The sequence below is a fragment of the Acinonyx jubatus genome, chromosome A3, assembly GCF_027475565.1.
Source record: "Acinonyx jubatus isolate Ajub_Pintada_27869175 chromosome A3, VMU_Ajub_asm_v1.0, whole genome shotgun sequence".
In the NCBI taxonomy this organism is placed as follows: domain Eukaryota; kingdom Metazoa; phylum Chordata; class Mammalia; order Carnivora; family Felidae; genus Acinonyx; species Acinonyx jubatus.
In genome coordinates this window covers 102,320,771-102,336,237 of record NC_069388.1, presented here as the reverse complement: position 1 = coordinate 102,336,237, position 15,467 = coordinate 102,320,771, and the positions used below count along the sequence as shown (strand labels likewise).

The following is a 15,467-nucleotide window of genomic DNA, read 5'->3' as shown; positions in this document are numbered from 1 at the left end:
ACCAAGGATATTTCTTGTCAGGAGGGCATTCACGCTTGGTATCTGAAAATGTGCTTTCCATTGCCCTAAAACTGATTTTTGATTTAGATTTTGAGAGGAAAAAAATAACACACAACTGCTTTTTTAAAGCGGTTTTCAGTTTGTTGGGTTTTTACAAGGTTTTTCAAAAAATGCACAAAGATCTTTTTTGTTGTTGTTATTGTCGCCTTGTTTCTTGTCTCTTTTCAGAATGGACTTAATTTTGGAATAATTTTCAATTTTTAGAAAAATTGTGAAGAAAATAGAGTTCCCGTATACCCCTCAGCAAGTTTCCACTGTTGTCAACATCTGACACAACCACGGTACGTTTGTCAAAACGAAGAAAACAGCACTGGTTCATTACTATTACCTAAATTCTAGACTGCATTAGAATTTTCTCACTTTTTCCACCAGTGTCTTATTTCCGTTCCAGGCTCCCATCCAAGATGCCACATTATGTTTTGTGGTCATGTCTCTTTAAGGTCCTCTGACCTGTGACAGATCCTCAGTCTTCCTGTGCTTTTCTTGACCTCGACACTTTTGAAAAGCTTTGGTCGTGTATTGTGTTGAATACCCTCAGTTTGGTCTGTCTGATGTTTTTCTCATGTCTAGATGGAGGTTATGGGCTTTTGGGAAGAGTATGAGGGCAAGTACCCTTCTCGTCAGTCATAACAGGGGGTGCATACTATCAACATCAGTGGCGATGTTAACCTTGAAACCCCAGGCGGGGTAGTGTTTATCAGATCTTTTCATTGTAAAATGACAGTTCCCCTCTGCAAGCAGGTCGTTAAGCACAGCCGACGCTCATGGGACAGTAGTAGTGGTGTGGAGACAGGTGAAGCCCCACCTGCTAGAGGGGGAGGTAGCTACACAAATTATTTCAGGCTATTCATCTCTTTTCCCTATGTATTTATTTATTTTAACTATTTGTATCAGCATGGACTCCTGCAGATTTATTTTATGACTGTGTCACAGTCCAGTAGGACGTCATTCATTTTGTTGTCCTCATCGTTCCAGCGTTGACCCCAGGGGGCTCTTTCAGTCGTCTCCTGTGTCCCCTTGACACGCCTCCATCCTTGGGGACTTTTTTTTGAAGGACTTCTTTACTTTCTAATACCGCAAGATGTTCCGGGCTCATCTTGTATTTTCTCTGCCCGTTTCTCCAGTGAGCCCGTGTTCCTTTTATTTGAGAATAGTTTTTAGAAACCAAGATCTGTCCTTGAAGGTCTCATTTTTACATAAGGAAATGATGCCCTACCATAATTCCCCTTTCTGGTCATCTACTTTCTTCCAGTTTTATATTTAAAAAATTTAAACATATAACGGAATTGAAAGACTTTAACACTGAGTTCCATATACTCACCACCTAGATCCTACCATGAACATATTATTGTATTTGCTATATTACATGTTTGTTCATTTATACCTCCCTCTATCCACCATAATTCACTCTTGGGATGCATTTCAAAGTCCCCCCTCCCCCCAGATAATTCAGTGTGCATATCATGAACGAGACTTCAAAATGTGTTCAGGTGTTTTTGTCGTGTTTTGCTTAAAATGCAATGCAATGCAAAAATCTTAAATGTCCACTCACAGAGTTTCGACACCTGCATACGCCTATGTAACTCAAACCTCTATCAAAATATTGAACGTTACTATCACCCCAGAAAGTTCCCTCATGCCCTTTCCACTCAATCCTTGCTTTTATCTTCCCAGAGGTAACCACTGTTGTGGATCCCCCCGCCCCTACTATATTTTAATTTTGTCTGTTTTAGAGTTTAATGTAAGTGGAGTCACACGATATGTTCACTCAGCATATTTTTGGTGGTATATTAATTCAACGTAATCCTGTGCAGCAGTGAAAATGAATGAGCTGCAGCTGCGGTAGATACCAAAGATAAATCTCACTAGCCATGTGGAGCAAAAGAAATGAGACACAAAAGAATACATAGAGTCTAATCTCATTTCTGTAATATTCAGAAGCAGTCAAAAATAATTGATGGAGTTACAGGTCAAGAGCGCAGCTAGCAGTGGGCAGGAGAGAGGGAGTAATGATTGAGACGAGATTCTGTGTGCTGGTGACATAGTGTGATTTTCTTTGACGCGGATGAGGATTATATAGGTGCGTTTTCTTTGCGATAATTCATTAGGCTATCATTTTATGACTCATGTCTTATTCTTGGTGTATTACATATTGTTAAAGTGTTTTAAAAATAAGGTATTAGTTCCTGCCCGTCAGTTGTGTGTATGTGTGTGTGTGTGTATGACAATGCCATGTGTATTATTTATCTATTGATATGTCACAAATGACCTCAAAACTTAGCATCATAAAAGGTAATATGTATTATCTCACCTGGTTCCTGTGGGTGGGGATTTCAGAGCGTCTTAGCTGGGTGGTTCTAGGTCTGTCATGAGGTTGCACGTAGGACTTCAGGTCTGAAGTCCTGTGAAGGTTTGACTGGGGCTGGAAGATCCACTCTCAAGATGGTCCACCCTCATGACTGTTGGCAGGAGGCCTCAATTTCTCCCCGTGTGGGACTCTCCATAAAGCGACTTGAGTGTCCTCACATCATGGCAGCTGGCTTCCTGCAGAACAAGTGATTCGAGAGAGCTCAGCATAATGTTTTCTAGGTTAATACACGTCATGCATGTGTATCGGTAGTATATTTTTATTGCTAAGCAGTATCCCATTCCATGGGATCACAGTTTATATAATAAATCACAGTTTATAATAAATCACAGTTTATTTCTCTGTTCTCTTAGTGATGGATACTTGGGCTGTTTCCAGTTTGGGGCTGTTATGAATAAAGCTGATCTGAATGTTCTTCTACAAGAATTTTGTGAGCATTTTGTTTCTTTTGGGTAAATATCCAGGAGTGTAATTGTTAAGCCATAGGGTAGATACATGTTTAATTGTATGAGAAGTTAGCAGGCCTTTTCCCAAAATGATTGTATCATTATATATCTTCACAACAAAGTATGAGTTCAGTGGCCCCACATCCTTGTTAGCATTTTATTTTGCTTTATTATTATTTTTTTCTAGCCATTCAGGCGGATGTATAGTGGTATCTCATTACGGTTTTAATTTCCATTTCCGTGGTGACCAGTGTTGTTGAGCACTTTCTCGTGTGCTTATTGGCCATTTGTATATCTTCTTTTATAATTTGTCCATCTTCTTTTATAATTTTTCTTTTTTTCTTAAAAAAATTTTTTTTAACGTTTATTTATTTTTGAGAGAAAGAGACAGAGCCTGATGGGGAGAGGGACAGAGAGGGAGAGGGAGACACAGAATCGGAAGCAGGCTCCAGGCTCTGAGCTGTCAGCACAGAGCCCGACGCGGGGCTCGAACTCACGAACCGTGAGATCGTGACCTGGGCTGAAGTCAGACGCTCAACCGACTGAGCCACCCAGGCGCCCCCATAATTTTTCTTTTTTAAAAGAATGTTTGGGGCGCCTGGGTGGCGCAGTTGGTTAAGCGTCCGACTTCAGCCAGGTCACGATCTCGCGGTCCATGAGTTCGAGCCCCGCGTCAGGCTCTGGGCTGATGGCTCAGAGCCTGGAGCCTGTTTCCGATTCTGTGTCTCCCTCTCTCTCTGCCCCTCCCCCGTTCATGCTCTGTCTCTCTCTGTCCCAAAAATAAATAAACGTTGAAAAAAAAATAAAAGAATGTTTATTTATTTATTTTGAGAGAGAAAGAGCATGAGCAGAGGAAGGGCAGAGAGAGAGAGGGAGAGAGAGAATCCCAAGCAGGTTCCACGCTTTCAGTGCAGAGCCCGACCTGGGGCTCCGTCCCACGAACCGTGAGATCATGACCTGAGCCCAAACCAAGAGTTGGATGCTTAACCAACTAAGCCACCCAGGCATCCCTCCTTTAATTAAAAAAAAATGTTTGTTTATTTTTGAGAGAGAAAGAGAGAGAGAGAACACAAGTGGGGGTGGGGCAGAGAGAGAAGGGAACAGAGAATCCGAAGTGGGCTCCTCACTGACAGCAGCAAGCCCGACGTGGGGCTCACACCCACAAACCCCTCAAGGTCACAACCTGAGTCGAAGTCAGGTGTTCAACCGACTGAGCCACCCAGGCGCCCCCCCCTCCCCCCGTTTCTCCTCTAGAGTCAGATTCTCCCTGTAACTCTCTCCCCTGACAGCCACCGATCTATTCTTCAGCACTATAATTTGTCCTTTTGCAAATGTTATAAAATTGGAATCCTATAGTACGTGACTTTTTTTTTTCACTCGACACAATGCCTTTGAGATCCATTCAAGTTGTCGCGTGTACCAGTGGTTCACTCCTTTTTTTGCTCAATACCACATTGTACAGATGTACCACACTTTAGTTCCCCCTTGGGGGACATTTGGACTGTTTCTAGTTTGGGGCAATCGGCAAGTGGCTGCGAACATTCGTGTATAAGTGTTTGTGTAAACAACGGATTTCATTTCTCTTGGGTAAATACCTGCTATGGGATTGCTGAGTTCCATTTAACTTCATAAGACACTGTCAGCCTCTTCCAGAGTGGCTGTACCATTTCTTATTCCCACCGCCAGCAAAGGAGAGGTCCAGATGCTCGACATCCTCCTCAACACTCGATACAGTCAGTGTTATTTATTTTAGCCATTCTAATAGGCGTTTATGCTTATTTCTGTATTTCTGTATTTATTTATTTACTTTGTACCTTGTAGTTTGCTCTTGATTGCACACGTGAGACTTCCTAGACAGGTATGTGACTTCTGCTGGGTGTCTAAACCCCCCACCTCTCCGAGGGAAGATGACATTAGTACCTCGTTTCAGTTCTTGCTGGTGGCACATGCTGGGGCAGAGGTTTTCAAGCTTGTTCTTAGTAATGGCACCGTCTTCCTTCCAAGCGAAATCCTACACAGAACACCAGTGGATAAGTCAGGTGATGGTGGAACTGCCAGGGACAGAGCTGGGCCCTCTGTGTACCCCCACAGCTGTCCTCATGGTGTCCCACAGCTCCTAATCCTGACACCCACACCATCCACAGGGCCTGCCAAGGCTCTTAATTCCACAGGGCCTCTGTCCGCAGTCTGAGGCATGGAGAATAATATTTGCCGTATCTTCGTATCTTACGGATTGAAGACGACAGAGAAATTATGTATGTTGAAATACCGAAAAATAATTCTGGTGGGTGATTTATGCCCCATTGTTCTACAAAGAGCATCTGAGGTGTGGCCTATGAAAATTGTTAGGTGTGGAGATTGATATTTAAAGACTGAAAACGCACAGTTATTCATGTTGTGTAGGAATCTGGAGAGTTTCAGGGTGGGCGGTATTCTTAAAATCCCGTTTTTTTCCATTGCCGAGGTGGTTACTTTTTTTTATTGAAAAGTGTTAGGAATCTAGGTATTTTTATTAAGATAGTCAGATACTCAAGATTTCAGGCAGTTTCCAAGACTTCTTCATCCTGCTTTAATTTCTTTCTTGCCTAAATGCCTCGTGGTGGCAGTTCAAATGAAGAGCAATCACCATCTAGTGGTCATTTTAAGTGCACAATTTAAAAAATTAATACACATTTAGAGAAACCTTTTATCTTTGCCTCCTTCCCCCCCATTTCTTTTGTTTTGTTTTGTTTTTTGAGAGAAAGAGAGCACAGGGGAGGGGCAGAGAGACAGGGGGGGGGGTGGTGGGAATCCCAAGCAAGTTCCAAACTGTCAGCATGGAGCCCAGTGTGGGGCTTGAACTCACGGACCATGAGATGATGGCCTGAGCCAAAATCAAGAGTCGGACACTCAACCAACTGAGCCACCCAGGCACCCCTAAAATATTTTTTAAATGTGTTTTTTAAAAATACATCTCAATGTGATTGAAAAGTCAGAAGACATAAAAAGGTAGAGTGCTATTTGCCATTTGCCAAGTTTCCCCCATTTCCACCCCACATACACAAACGGTCAACACTGTTAATAGTTTCTGTGCGTCCTTGAAGAGAATGGCAATAGCAACAATGTATATGCAAGCAAATATGTAGTCTTCTCCCTCCCCCCCCCCCTTTTTAACAGTAAAAGTAATATATTCACTTGTTTGCACCTTGCTTTTTTCATTTAAAACGTATCTTGATGGGGCGTCTGGGTGGCTCAGTCTGTTGAGCATCTGACTTCAGCTCGGGTCATCATCTTGCGTTCATGGGTTTGAGCCCCATGTCGGACTCTGTGCTGACAGCTCGGAGCATGGAGCCCGCTTCGGATTCTGTGTCTCCCTCTCCCTCTGCCCCTCCCCTGCTCGTGCTCTGTCTCTGTCTCTGAAAAAAAAAATGTTTTTTCTAAAACTTATCTTGGCAATTTCCTTATGTTGGCACGTAGAGAGATCTTCCTTTTTCTGTAACAATCTCATTATACGGATGCACTGTCCTTCACTCAATCACTCCTCTTTTAGATGCTCACAATGTTGTGCTGCTGAATTGCTGTTTCGGCCCGTGTAACATTATACACATCTCTGGTAGTGCGTTTTGGGAGTGAGGGTGTGCAGGGGAATGGGGTAGACCTCTCACTGAAATGTCTAACTTGTTTCTATTGAGGAATGTTCTTTAATGTCTCTTGATCCACATTTTTCTTTTTTGAATACACAATTTCTTCAACTTAGGTTTTAATAGTTGGGAACTATTTAAGAGTCACCCGGTTTTCTTGAGTTTATTTTATAGTTTTTAATAATTTGTCAGGTGCTTTGGCCAGTGTGTGTAGTATCTGTGCATGAACCATCCTCACTTGACCTTGCAGTATGTTTTATTTTTCTGCACAGACTGACACAAAATCATTACTAAAACTTGACTACTATGAGATGCATACTGTCAGTACGAGCAGGCAGCTTAATTTTTTTTTATGTTTATTTATTTTTGACAGAGAGAGAGACAGAGCGTGAGCAGGGGAGGGGCAGAGAGAGAGGGAGACACAGAATGTGAAGCAGGCTCCAGGCTCTGAGCTGTCAGCACAGAGCCTGATGTGGGGCTCGAACTCACGAGCTGTGAGATCATGACCTGAGCCTAAGTTGGACGCTCAACTGACTAAGCCACCCAGGTGCCCCAGGAAGCTTAATATAATGCGAGAATAGATGTGAATTAAGAAAAATTTTTGAGACAGAGAGAGAGAGAGAGAGAGAGAGACAGAGGCAGGCAGGCAAAGGGAGAAGTTGTGGGGAAGGAGCAAAGGGAGAGGGAGAGACTCTTCAGCAGGCTCCCCACCCAGCGTGGAGCCCGGCGCGGGGCTCTGTCTCATATGCTGAGATCATGACCTGAGTCGAAATCAAGAGTTTGGATGCCCCACAACGTCTGAGCCACCCAGGCGCTCCCAAAATTTTAAAATAGATGAATAACAACCATTTTATCAAAAAGTGACTGGAATGGAAATGGGAAGAAAATAGCCAATACTTCTGTTTTAGAATCTTGTCTGTGTGACCCACTTCATGGCATTCCCATAGACTTTACTGTGTGGTCTATGTAGTTTGAAAGGTCACTTGATCCACATTTTTCTTTTCTCTTCTTTTCTTTTTTCTTTTCTTTTCTTTTCTTTTCTTTTCTTCTTCTTCTTCTTCTTCTTCTTCTTCTTCTTCTTCTTCTTCTTCTTTTTTGATTACAGAGTTTATAATGAATAAATACTGGAGTTTGTTAAAAAAGAGGATCCATAGCTTATGTGATTCTATAACTTACTCCTCACACGTGTAACGAAATCCAAAGGATAAGTTTCCGGAAGGGGAATTGCTGAGTCAAAAAGTGGGTACACTTGTAGTTTTGATAAATAATGTCTAATTGCTGTACATATAAATCGTACCGATTTATACTTCCCTCCCTGCCTCCCCTAGGCTAGCACATAAGGGCATCTGGTCTCCATAACCTTATCAACACAGGGTGCTACCAGACTGTCCAGATTTGTTCACATCATAGGTAAAAATGGATATTTCAGTGTAGTTAACTTGTATTGCATATGACAACAGAGAGTTAAAAATATATTTGTGTCATTTGTATTCCTTATTCTGTGGGCCATCTGTTCAAATACTTAGCCTACTTGTTGGTCTGTTTTTAATGAGTTATACAGGAGCCCTTTAATTAGGGAGACTGGCCCTTTGCAGTGACATCAGTAATAAATATCTTGTTGCATTTTGTCCTTTGTCTTTGGACTATTCTTACAGTGTTTTGCCATACAAAAGTTTTTGTTATTATGTAGTCACGTTTATCAGTTTTCTTTTTTTTTTTTTTTAAGTTTTTATTCATTTATTTTGAGAGAGACAGAAAGAGAGTACATGCAAGCTGGGGACGGGCAGAGAGAGAGAGAGGGAGAGAGAGAATCCTGATCAGGCTCCTCACTGTTAGTGTGGACCCCACTGAGGGGCTTGGTCTCACCAATCGTGAAATCATGACCTGAGCCACAGTCAAGAGTCATATGCTTAACTGGCTAAGCTACCTAGGCTCTTCCAGTTTGGGGGTTGCTGGAGGTAAGCTGATCTAGAATGGCCTTGGATGAGACAACCAGGCTCTTCCTCACATGTCTCTCAGTTTATACCTTGCCTCCACATGGCAAGTTAGCCCAGATATGTTCTTAGATTAGCTCAAGCACATTCCCATGGGATTGCACAGGAGCAAGGGAGGAAGAGAAATGGAGTAGCTCTTTTTTAAGACTTTTCTTTCTTTTTTAAAAATTTTCTTTGTTTTTGAGAGACAGAGAGAGACAGAGCACAAGTAGGGGAGGGGCAGAGAGAGAATGAGACACAGAATCCAAAGCAGGCTCCAGGCTCTGAGCTCTTAGCACAGAGCCCGACGTGGGGCTCGAACTCACAAACCGTGAGATCAGGACCTGAGCTGAAGTCGGGTGCCTAACCGACTGAGCCACCCAGGCGCCCCAAGTCTTTGCTTTTCTCAAGTCTGCCAATATCTTAATGACCAAAGCAAATCACGTGGCCAAGCCCAGATTCAAGGGGTGAGGAAGTAGACTCTGCCTCTTTAGGAGAACTGCAGTGTCAAAGCGCAGGGATCAGAGGAGATCTGGCAAGGGGCCATTAAGAGTCCATCGAACACGTGTATCACCTGTACATAGTTTTATCTGTTTCTTTCAAATTTTCATTTCTCGAATTTCTTTCCCTTGTCAAATTGCATTGGCTAATACTGCCAGACTAATGTTTAACAACCTCTGAACGGTTTTTTTCAGAGCCCAGATTTTGGATTTATTAGTTATTACCTTTTCTGTTTTCTAACTGATTGCTTTTCTACTTTTCCTTTAATAATTTATTTTTTCTCCTTTCTTTTAGTTTAATTTTTTTTTTTTCTAACTTCTTTAGTCAGCTGCTCAGCAACTGCTGTTAACACCCTACCCTGATCCCTTCACCAAACCTGTATACTCATCTCGTAGCTACTGTCAGTGTTGACCGATACCAACTCACAGCTGAACTTCCGGGGAATTGTCCTGGACTCATGGGAGTTACTGTCCCAGGAAATGCCTGAGGTTATGCTTTCTGCCCATGATTGAATGACAGGATGGGACAACTCCGTGGTGCCATTTATACTCCAGCCTGTCCCATTGAATCAGGCTAAGGCTGGACTTCTGTGGAGCCCACGGTTTTGCAAGCTCCCTGTGCTCTGTGTGCTCTGAAGGTCTGTCCTCGCTGATGCCCATGAACCCCACTGCACATCCACACTGCCAGTGGCTTGCTTCCCCCGCCTGCGTTCCTAAAGATAGTCTAATATTTGCCCAGCAACTCTAGACCCTTTTCACATCCTTCAGCTAGGGAGAGCAGGCTTTTCTTGGAGTATTTTTTGTCTCTGCCTGCTGGAAATTCTGGGTTAGAAGATTCTAAAGCATCTTGTGCAGCATAGACGGGAAGCAATAAGGAGACTCAGAGAATCCCCTGACATGCCATTCCTCAAGCCCTGAATGCCCCCCAGGTGGCCTGCCTTCTTTGCACCTATCAGAATCTTCCTATGTTTGTTTATTGCGTACGGTTCATGGGTTTTTTCCTTTGTAAGAGGGAGAATCTGGGAGAAAGAATGGGGCTATTTCATGCTGCAGAACCGGAAGTCCTCCATTATGTAGAATTTCCACCAATAGACATAAATAACCCTAAGCTCATAGATGATAGTAAAATATGACAAAGTAATTATGGAAGTGATGAGTTTGAGTCTTTATTGCCTTTATTTATAAATGTAATTTATTGAAGTGTAACTTCATATAGGTTAATAATGGCTGTGTTTAAAAACCAGTTCACAAAAATTCTTTAACATCTAACAGTTGCATCCCATGAACTGATTTAAGCTGGCTTTATTACACCACTGGTTCCACTAACATACAGATAATATTTGGTCACAATTTTTTGACCAGACCTTTTTTCTGGTAGTGTTTTGCCTTGTTAATGGATTTGCTGCTCTTTTTCTCCACTTTTCTTATAGGATCATTGTATCAATTCTATGCTAGTATCTTTTTGTTACTTGTAATTGGATTACTTGAATACTATTGGATGATTGTTGGCCTGACCTTTTCTTTGCTTTGCTTTGCTTTTCTTATTTTATTTATTTATTTGTTTTTTTAAAAATTTACATCCAAATTAGCATATAGTGCAACAATGATTTCAGGAGTAGATTCCTTAATGCCCCTTACCCATTTAGCCCGTCTCCCCTCCCACAACCCCTCCCGTAACCCTCAGTTTGTTCTCTGTATTTATGAGTCTCTTCTGTTTTGTCCCCCTCCCTGTTTGTATATTATTTTTGTTTCCCTTCCATTATGTTCATCTGTTTTGTCTCTTAAAGTCCTCATAGGAGTGAAGTCATATGATTTTTGTCTTTCTCTGACTAATTTCACTTAGCATAATACCCTCCAGTTCCAGCCACGTAGTTGCAAATGGCAAGATTTCATTCTTTTTGATTGCCGAGTAATACTCCATTGTCTATATATACCACCTCTTCTTTATCCATTCATCCATTGATGGACATTTGGGCTCTTTCCATACGTTGGCTATTGTTGATAGTGCTGCTATAAACATGGGGGTGCATGTGTCCCTTCGAAACAGCACACCTGTATCCCATGGATAAATGCCTAGTAGTGCAATTGCTAGGTCGTGGGGTAGTTCTATTTTTAGTTTTTTGAGGACCCTCCATACTGTTTTCTAGAGTGGCTGCACCAGCTTGCATTGCCACCAACAATGCAAAAGAGATCCTCTTCCTCCGCATCCTTGCCAACATCTATTGTTGCCCGAGTTGTTAATGTTAGCCATTCTGATAGGTGTGAGGTGGTATCTCATTGTGGTTTTGATTTGTATTCCCCTGATGATGAGTGATGTTGAGCATTTTTTCATGTGTCGGTTGGCCATCTGGATGTCTTCTTGGAGAAGTGTCTATTCATGTCTTTAGCCCATTTCTTCACTGGATTATTTGTTTTTTGGGTGTTGGGTTTGATAAGTTCTTTATATATTTTGGATACTAACCCTTTATCTGACATGTCATTTGCAAATATCTTCTCCCATTCTGTCGGTTGCCTTTTAGTTTTGCTCATTGTTTCCTTCACTGTGTAGAAGCTTTTTATTTTGATGAGGTCCCAGTAGTTCAGTTTTGCTCTTTGCTTTGCTTTTATCTTTTTTAAAGTTTATTTATTTATTTTGAGAGAGACAGAGAGAACACGAGTAGGGGAGGGGCAGAGAGAGAGGGAGAGAGGGAGAATCCCAAGCAGGCCCCACATGGTCAGTGCGCAGAGCCCAATGGGCTCAAACCCACAAAGCCATGAGATCATGACCTGAGCTGAAATCAAGAGTCAGACGCTTAACCAACCACCCAGGTACCCCTGGCCTGGTTATTCTAAGAGGTTTCAGGGTTGGGGAGCAGGAGAAGTTGGGATGGTGGTTCAGGGTAGTCCCTTTTCATAACATAGAACCTTTGCCCTTCCTTGCTGCCACAGAGATAGACTGCTTCTTTAAAACATGGCCTGTCCCTGTGATTCTGCTCACTGCCCTGACCCTAAACCTGGCTCAGGGACCAGCGAGCCTTCTTACCTGCTAGCTCATTGCCATCCTTATCTTGCTCTTCCAGATTAAAGCTCCAAGTTATACATCTCAGTGTGTACATCTTAACATTAGGAAGTGCATTTTTGCCAGTGTGTTTTAAGATTTGCCACCATTTGGCCCTTGTGCTGTGATATCTCTTTCTGTGGTTCTCCTTTCCACCTCCTCCTGCCCAAATCCTGCATCAATTCAGATGCATTAGCAGGTTTTACCTCTATGTGAGTATCTGGAGATTTTTTCCCTGACTCCTAGTTTCATTGAAAATGGAATTTTTGTTTTCTGTTCTCCTGAGGGAAAATGTTGATTGAATGCAGCAATGCGTATACTGAAATCCCCACTAGTGGTTCTCCGATCAGGTCTGCTAGCTGACTCGTAAAAAGAAAAAGAGAAGATTCTTCTGTTGGGGAGTTTCTGTGTCCATCTGGCATTCTGGGGGGTGAGTGTTGGCATTTATTTTACATTCCAGGATGAATGGTGGGTCCCCTTGAATTTTTTGTTACCTGCCAGCTGAATGGATGGGAGAAAGTCAAGATAATCAGATTGGTTCTTGTTTGGTCTGAGGCAATCAACCAGCAGGTATTTAGGAAATGTGAGACACTGTGCTGGTCTAGAGGGCTAGACAGTTCAAGACTTGGACCCTGCACCCATTCAGTTTGTATTTCTTGTTAGGAATGAACTTTATATAGGGATAGTATATGTATTTGGCATGCCTTTTGGGACATACATGGGAACGCTGTCTCCAGGATCTGGTCATGAAACTATAGGAAGAAAATAAGTTTAATGGAGCATAGTGTGGCCAGCCTTGGGTTGGGTGCTAAGACTGTAAAAATGGATCTAACAGAGTTTGGGGGGGTGGGGTGGTAACTAAGGGTATGAATGGAGATTAATACTATTGAGCACTTACTATATATATGCAAGCACTGGGAACTGGGATAAGCATTTGAGGTGACAGTCCTCTGAGTTATGTGCAATTATCATTCCCATCTTACAGATGAGAGGATGGAGGTACTAGGAAGCCAGGTCACTTGATGTTGGTCACACAGAGCCAAGGGTCAAACCTGAATGAAGTTTCTTCCAGGCTCAGGTTATGCTTTGCATTTAAACATTTTAGATGGAAGAGTGGAATCTCCCCCTCTGTGTCAGTTTAGGTTTGTTGAGAAGCAAATGCCAGGATGGGACTAGATGAGTGGGTGACTTATGGGAGGGGCTGGGGTCTGTGAAAGATAATGTAAGGGAGCTGGAGGAGGTGGAGAGAAGCTTCAGAGTGTGAGCAGGCAGGGCTGACACTGTGGAATGAGAGAGAAGGGCACAGTGCAGTTATAAGAAAGTCTCAGTGGGCCAGTGTCAGAGGGGGGTCTCCTGACATAAGTTGCCTGTTGGGCAATAATGGCCTTGATCTAGAACGTTACCCTACTCAATCATAGCTAGGAGAAGGCAAGAGGAAAGTAGCCTAGGGTGAATGCCACTATTAATTCCAAGGTATGGCAGCTGGAGCTTGTTTGGAAACTGCTCCCGACTCTGGGTTCTCTTGAAGGAAACTCTAAGTGACAGTCCTCATGGCCAGTACAGTCCACCCCTTGTACCACACAGGTCACTCTCTTCTCCCCCCCCTCCCTAGTAGCTGCTCTTAAGTCATTTTGGGTACATGAAAATCTTTTGCACCTGAAGAGGGGATGCTGGAGTCTTGTTTTAAAGTCACCCTGTCAGGAAATCCTTCTGTCTTTCATTCCATTTGTACCCCACTATATTGAACACATGGTCTGTGTTACACACATAGCTGGCCTCCTTTGACCTGCAGTATCACGTAAGAGAGGGAAGAGGTGTAACAAAGCTGTCTGCTCTGTCACATCCCTTGGTCCAAAGGCTCTACTCAGAGTCACCAAGTCAGTGCCTTAACACTCGTTTTGTATCTGTTCTTCACAGGTATGATTTAAGTCTGGATGAAACGGGAGCTTTGACATTTCAGAGAGTGCAGTTTGTCATGGGTCTACCTCTGTTAAAACGTGCAATTCAGGAACAGGTATGTTTCATTGTTATTTTGCTGTGATGTGTATATGAGTGAGACAGAGAGACAGAAAGAGAAAGAAAAATATTTTTATTTTTGTTGTTTACTTCTGTGACTTGTGGAAGGACGTTTATTTTGTCCCAGGGAAAACTGTCATTGGTATGGGAAAATGCCTTCTTCAGCCCCTTTTTTCTTTCTTTCTTTAATGTTTTTTAATTTATTTTTGAGAGAGAGAGAGAGTGGGAGTGGGAAGGGGCAGAGAGAGAGGGAGACAGCAAATCCGAAGCAGGCTCCATGCTGTCAGCACAGAGCCCAGTGCGGGCATGAATTCACGATCCGTGAAATCATGACCTGAGTGGAAGTCAGACATGTAAACAACTGAGCCACCCAGGTGCCCTTTCAGCCTTTTTTTCCTGCCCCACTCCCCCGTAACCTAATTGATCTCCTTCCCTTGGCCCACACATTCATGTCTCTGAAGATCACAGGCTAGGGAATTGGGGACTCAGCAGAAGTAATGACATATTTGTTTGCAAAAGAAATGTAATTTGGGGCATAAATTCAAATATCTGAGAAATGCAATGAACTAATTTGATAGACTTTTAAAGCAGTTAGACTTGTCCAAAATGTATGAGTCTTGTTTGTCTAAACATTGCCATTCTAAACTCAGTGAAATTATTTTAGTCAATTTAGCCTTATTAAAAAGAAAGAAGGAAATAAAGAATATGTGATTAGAGAACTCCTTCGTGAAGTGAACATTAGGAGCTGTATGTTTTAGCCGAGTTTAAACTGATTTCCAGGGGCGCCTGGGTGGCTCAGTTGGTTAAGGATCTGACTTCGGCTCAGGTCGTGATCTCACGGTTCATGAGTTTGAGCCCCAAGTGGGGCTCTCTACTGGCTGTGCAAGATCCCACTTCGGATCCTTGGTCTCCCTCTCTCTCTGCCCCTCCCCCCTGCTTGCACTATCTCTCAAAAAATAAACTTAAAAAAAATTGATTTCCATCCATTTCATTCAACTCCATAGCTTCCTTAAACCTAACACTTTCATTAAACAAAACAAAACAAACAAAACAAAACAAAACAAAACAAAAAACAAAACTCCTGGTGAGACCCTAGGAAAGGGGCTTGAATGAGGAATAAGCTTCAGGAACCTATCCTGCAGTGAGCCTGGCTCTTTCCTGCCCAGTGCAAGCTGTGGAGGGGAGTCTGAGGACTGAGGGGGTGGAGGTCTTCCCCATTCTGGAGGCCATCGAAGGCTTGTTTCTGTGAAATGTGGATCAGAGCCAGTGGGGGACCTGAGGTGAATAGATCACCACCCTGCCACCCCCTGTGGTTGGCTGTCCTGAGCAAGGACAGACCCAGGATCATCTGGTCAAAAGGTAGAGCTTTGGCACCCCCTGTGGGAGTACTGTAGCCACCTCCGAGGTGACAAGGGCACACTTAGAAGGACAGCATGTGGAAAGAAAA

The 15,467-nt window shown here is 42.9% G+C and overlaps 1 protein-coding gene across 1 annotated transcript in view; it reads left to right on the top strand.

Moving 5' to 3' along the window:
• Positions 1-15,467, top strand: part of ACOXL (acyl-CoA oxidase like) — a 368,132-nt gene that overhangs the window by 34,063 nt on the left and 318,602 nt on the right. The window contains 1 exon segment of the mRNA XM_053200963.1: positions 13,922-14,018. Coding sequence (XP_053056938.1) covers positions 13,922-14,018 — 97 coding nt within the window.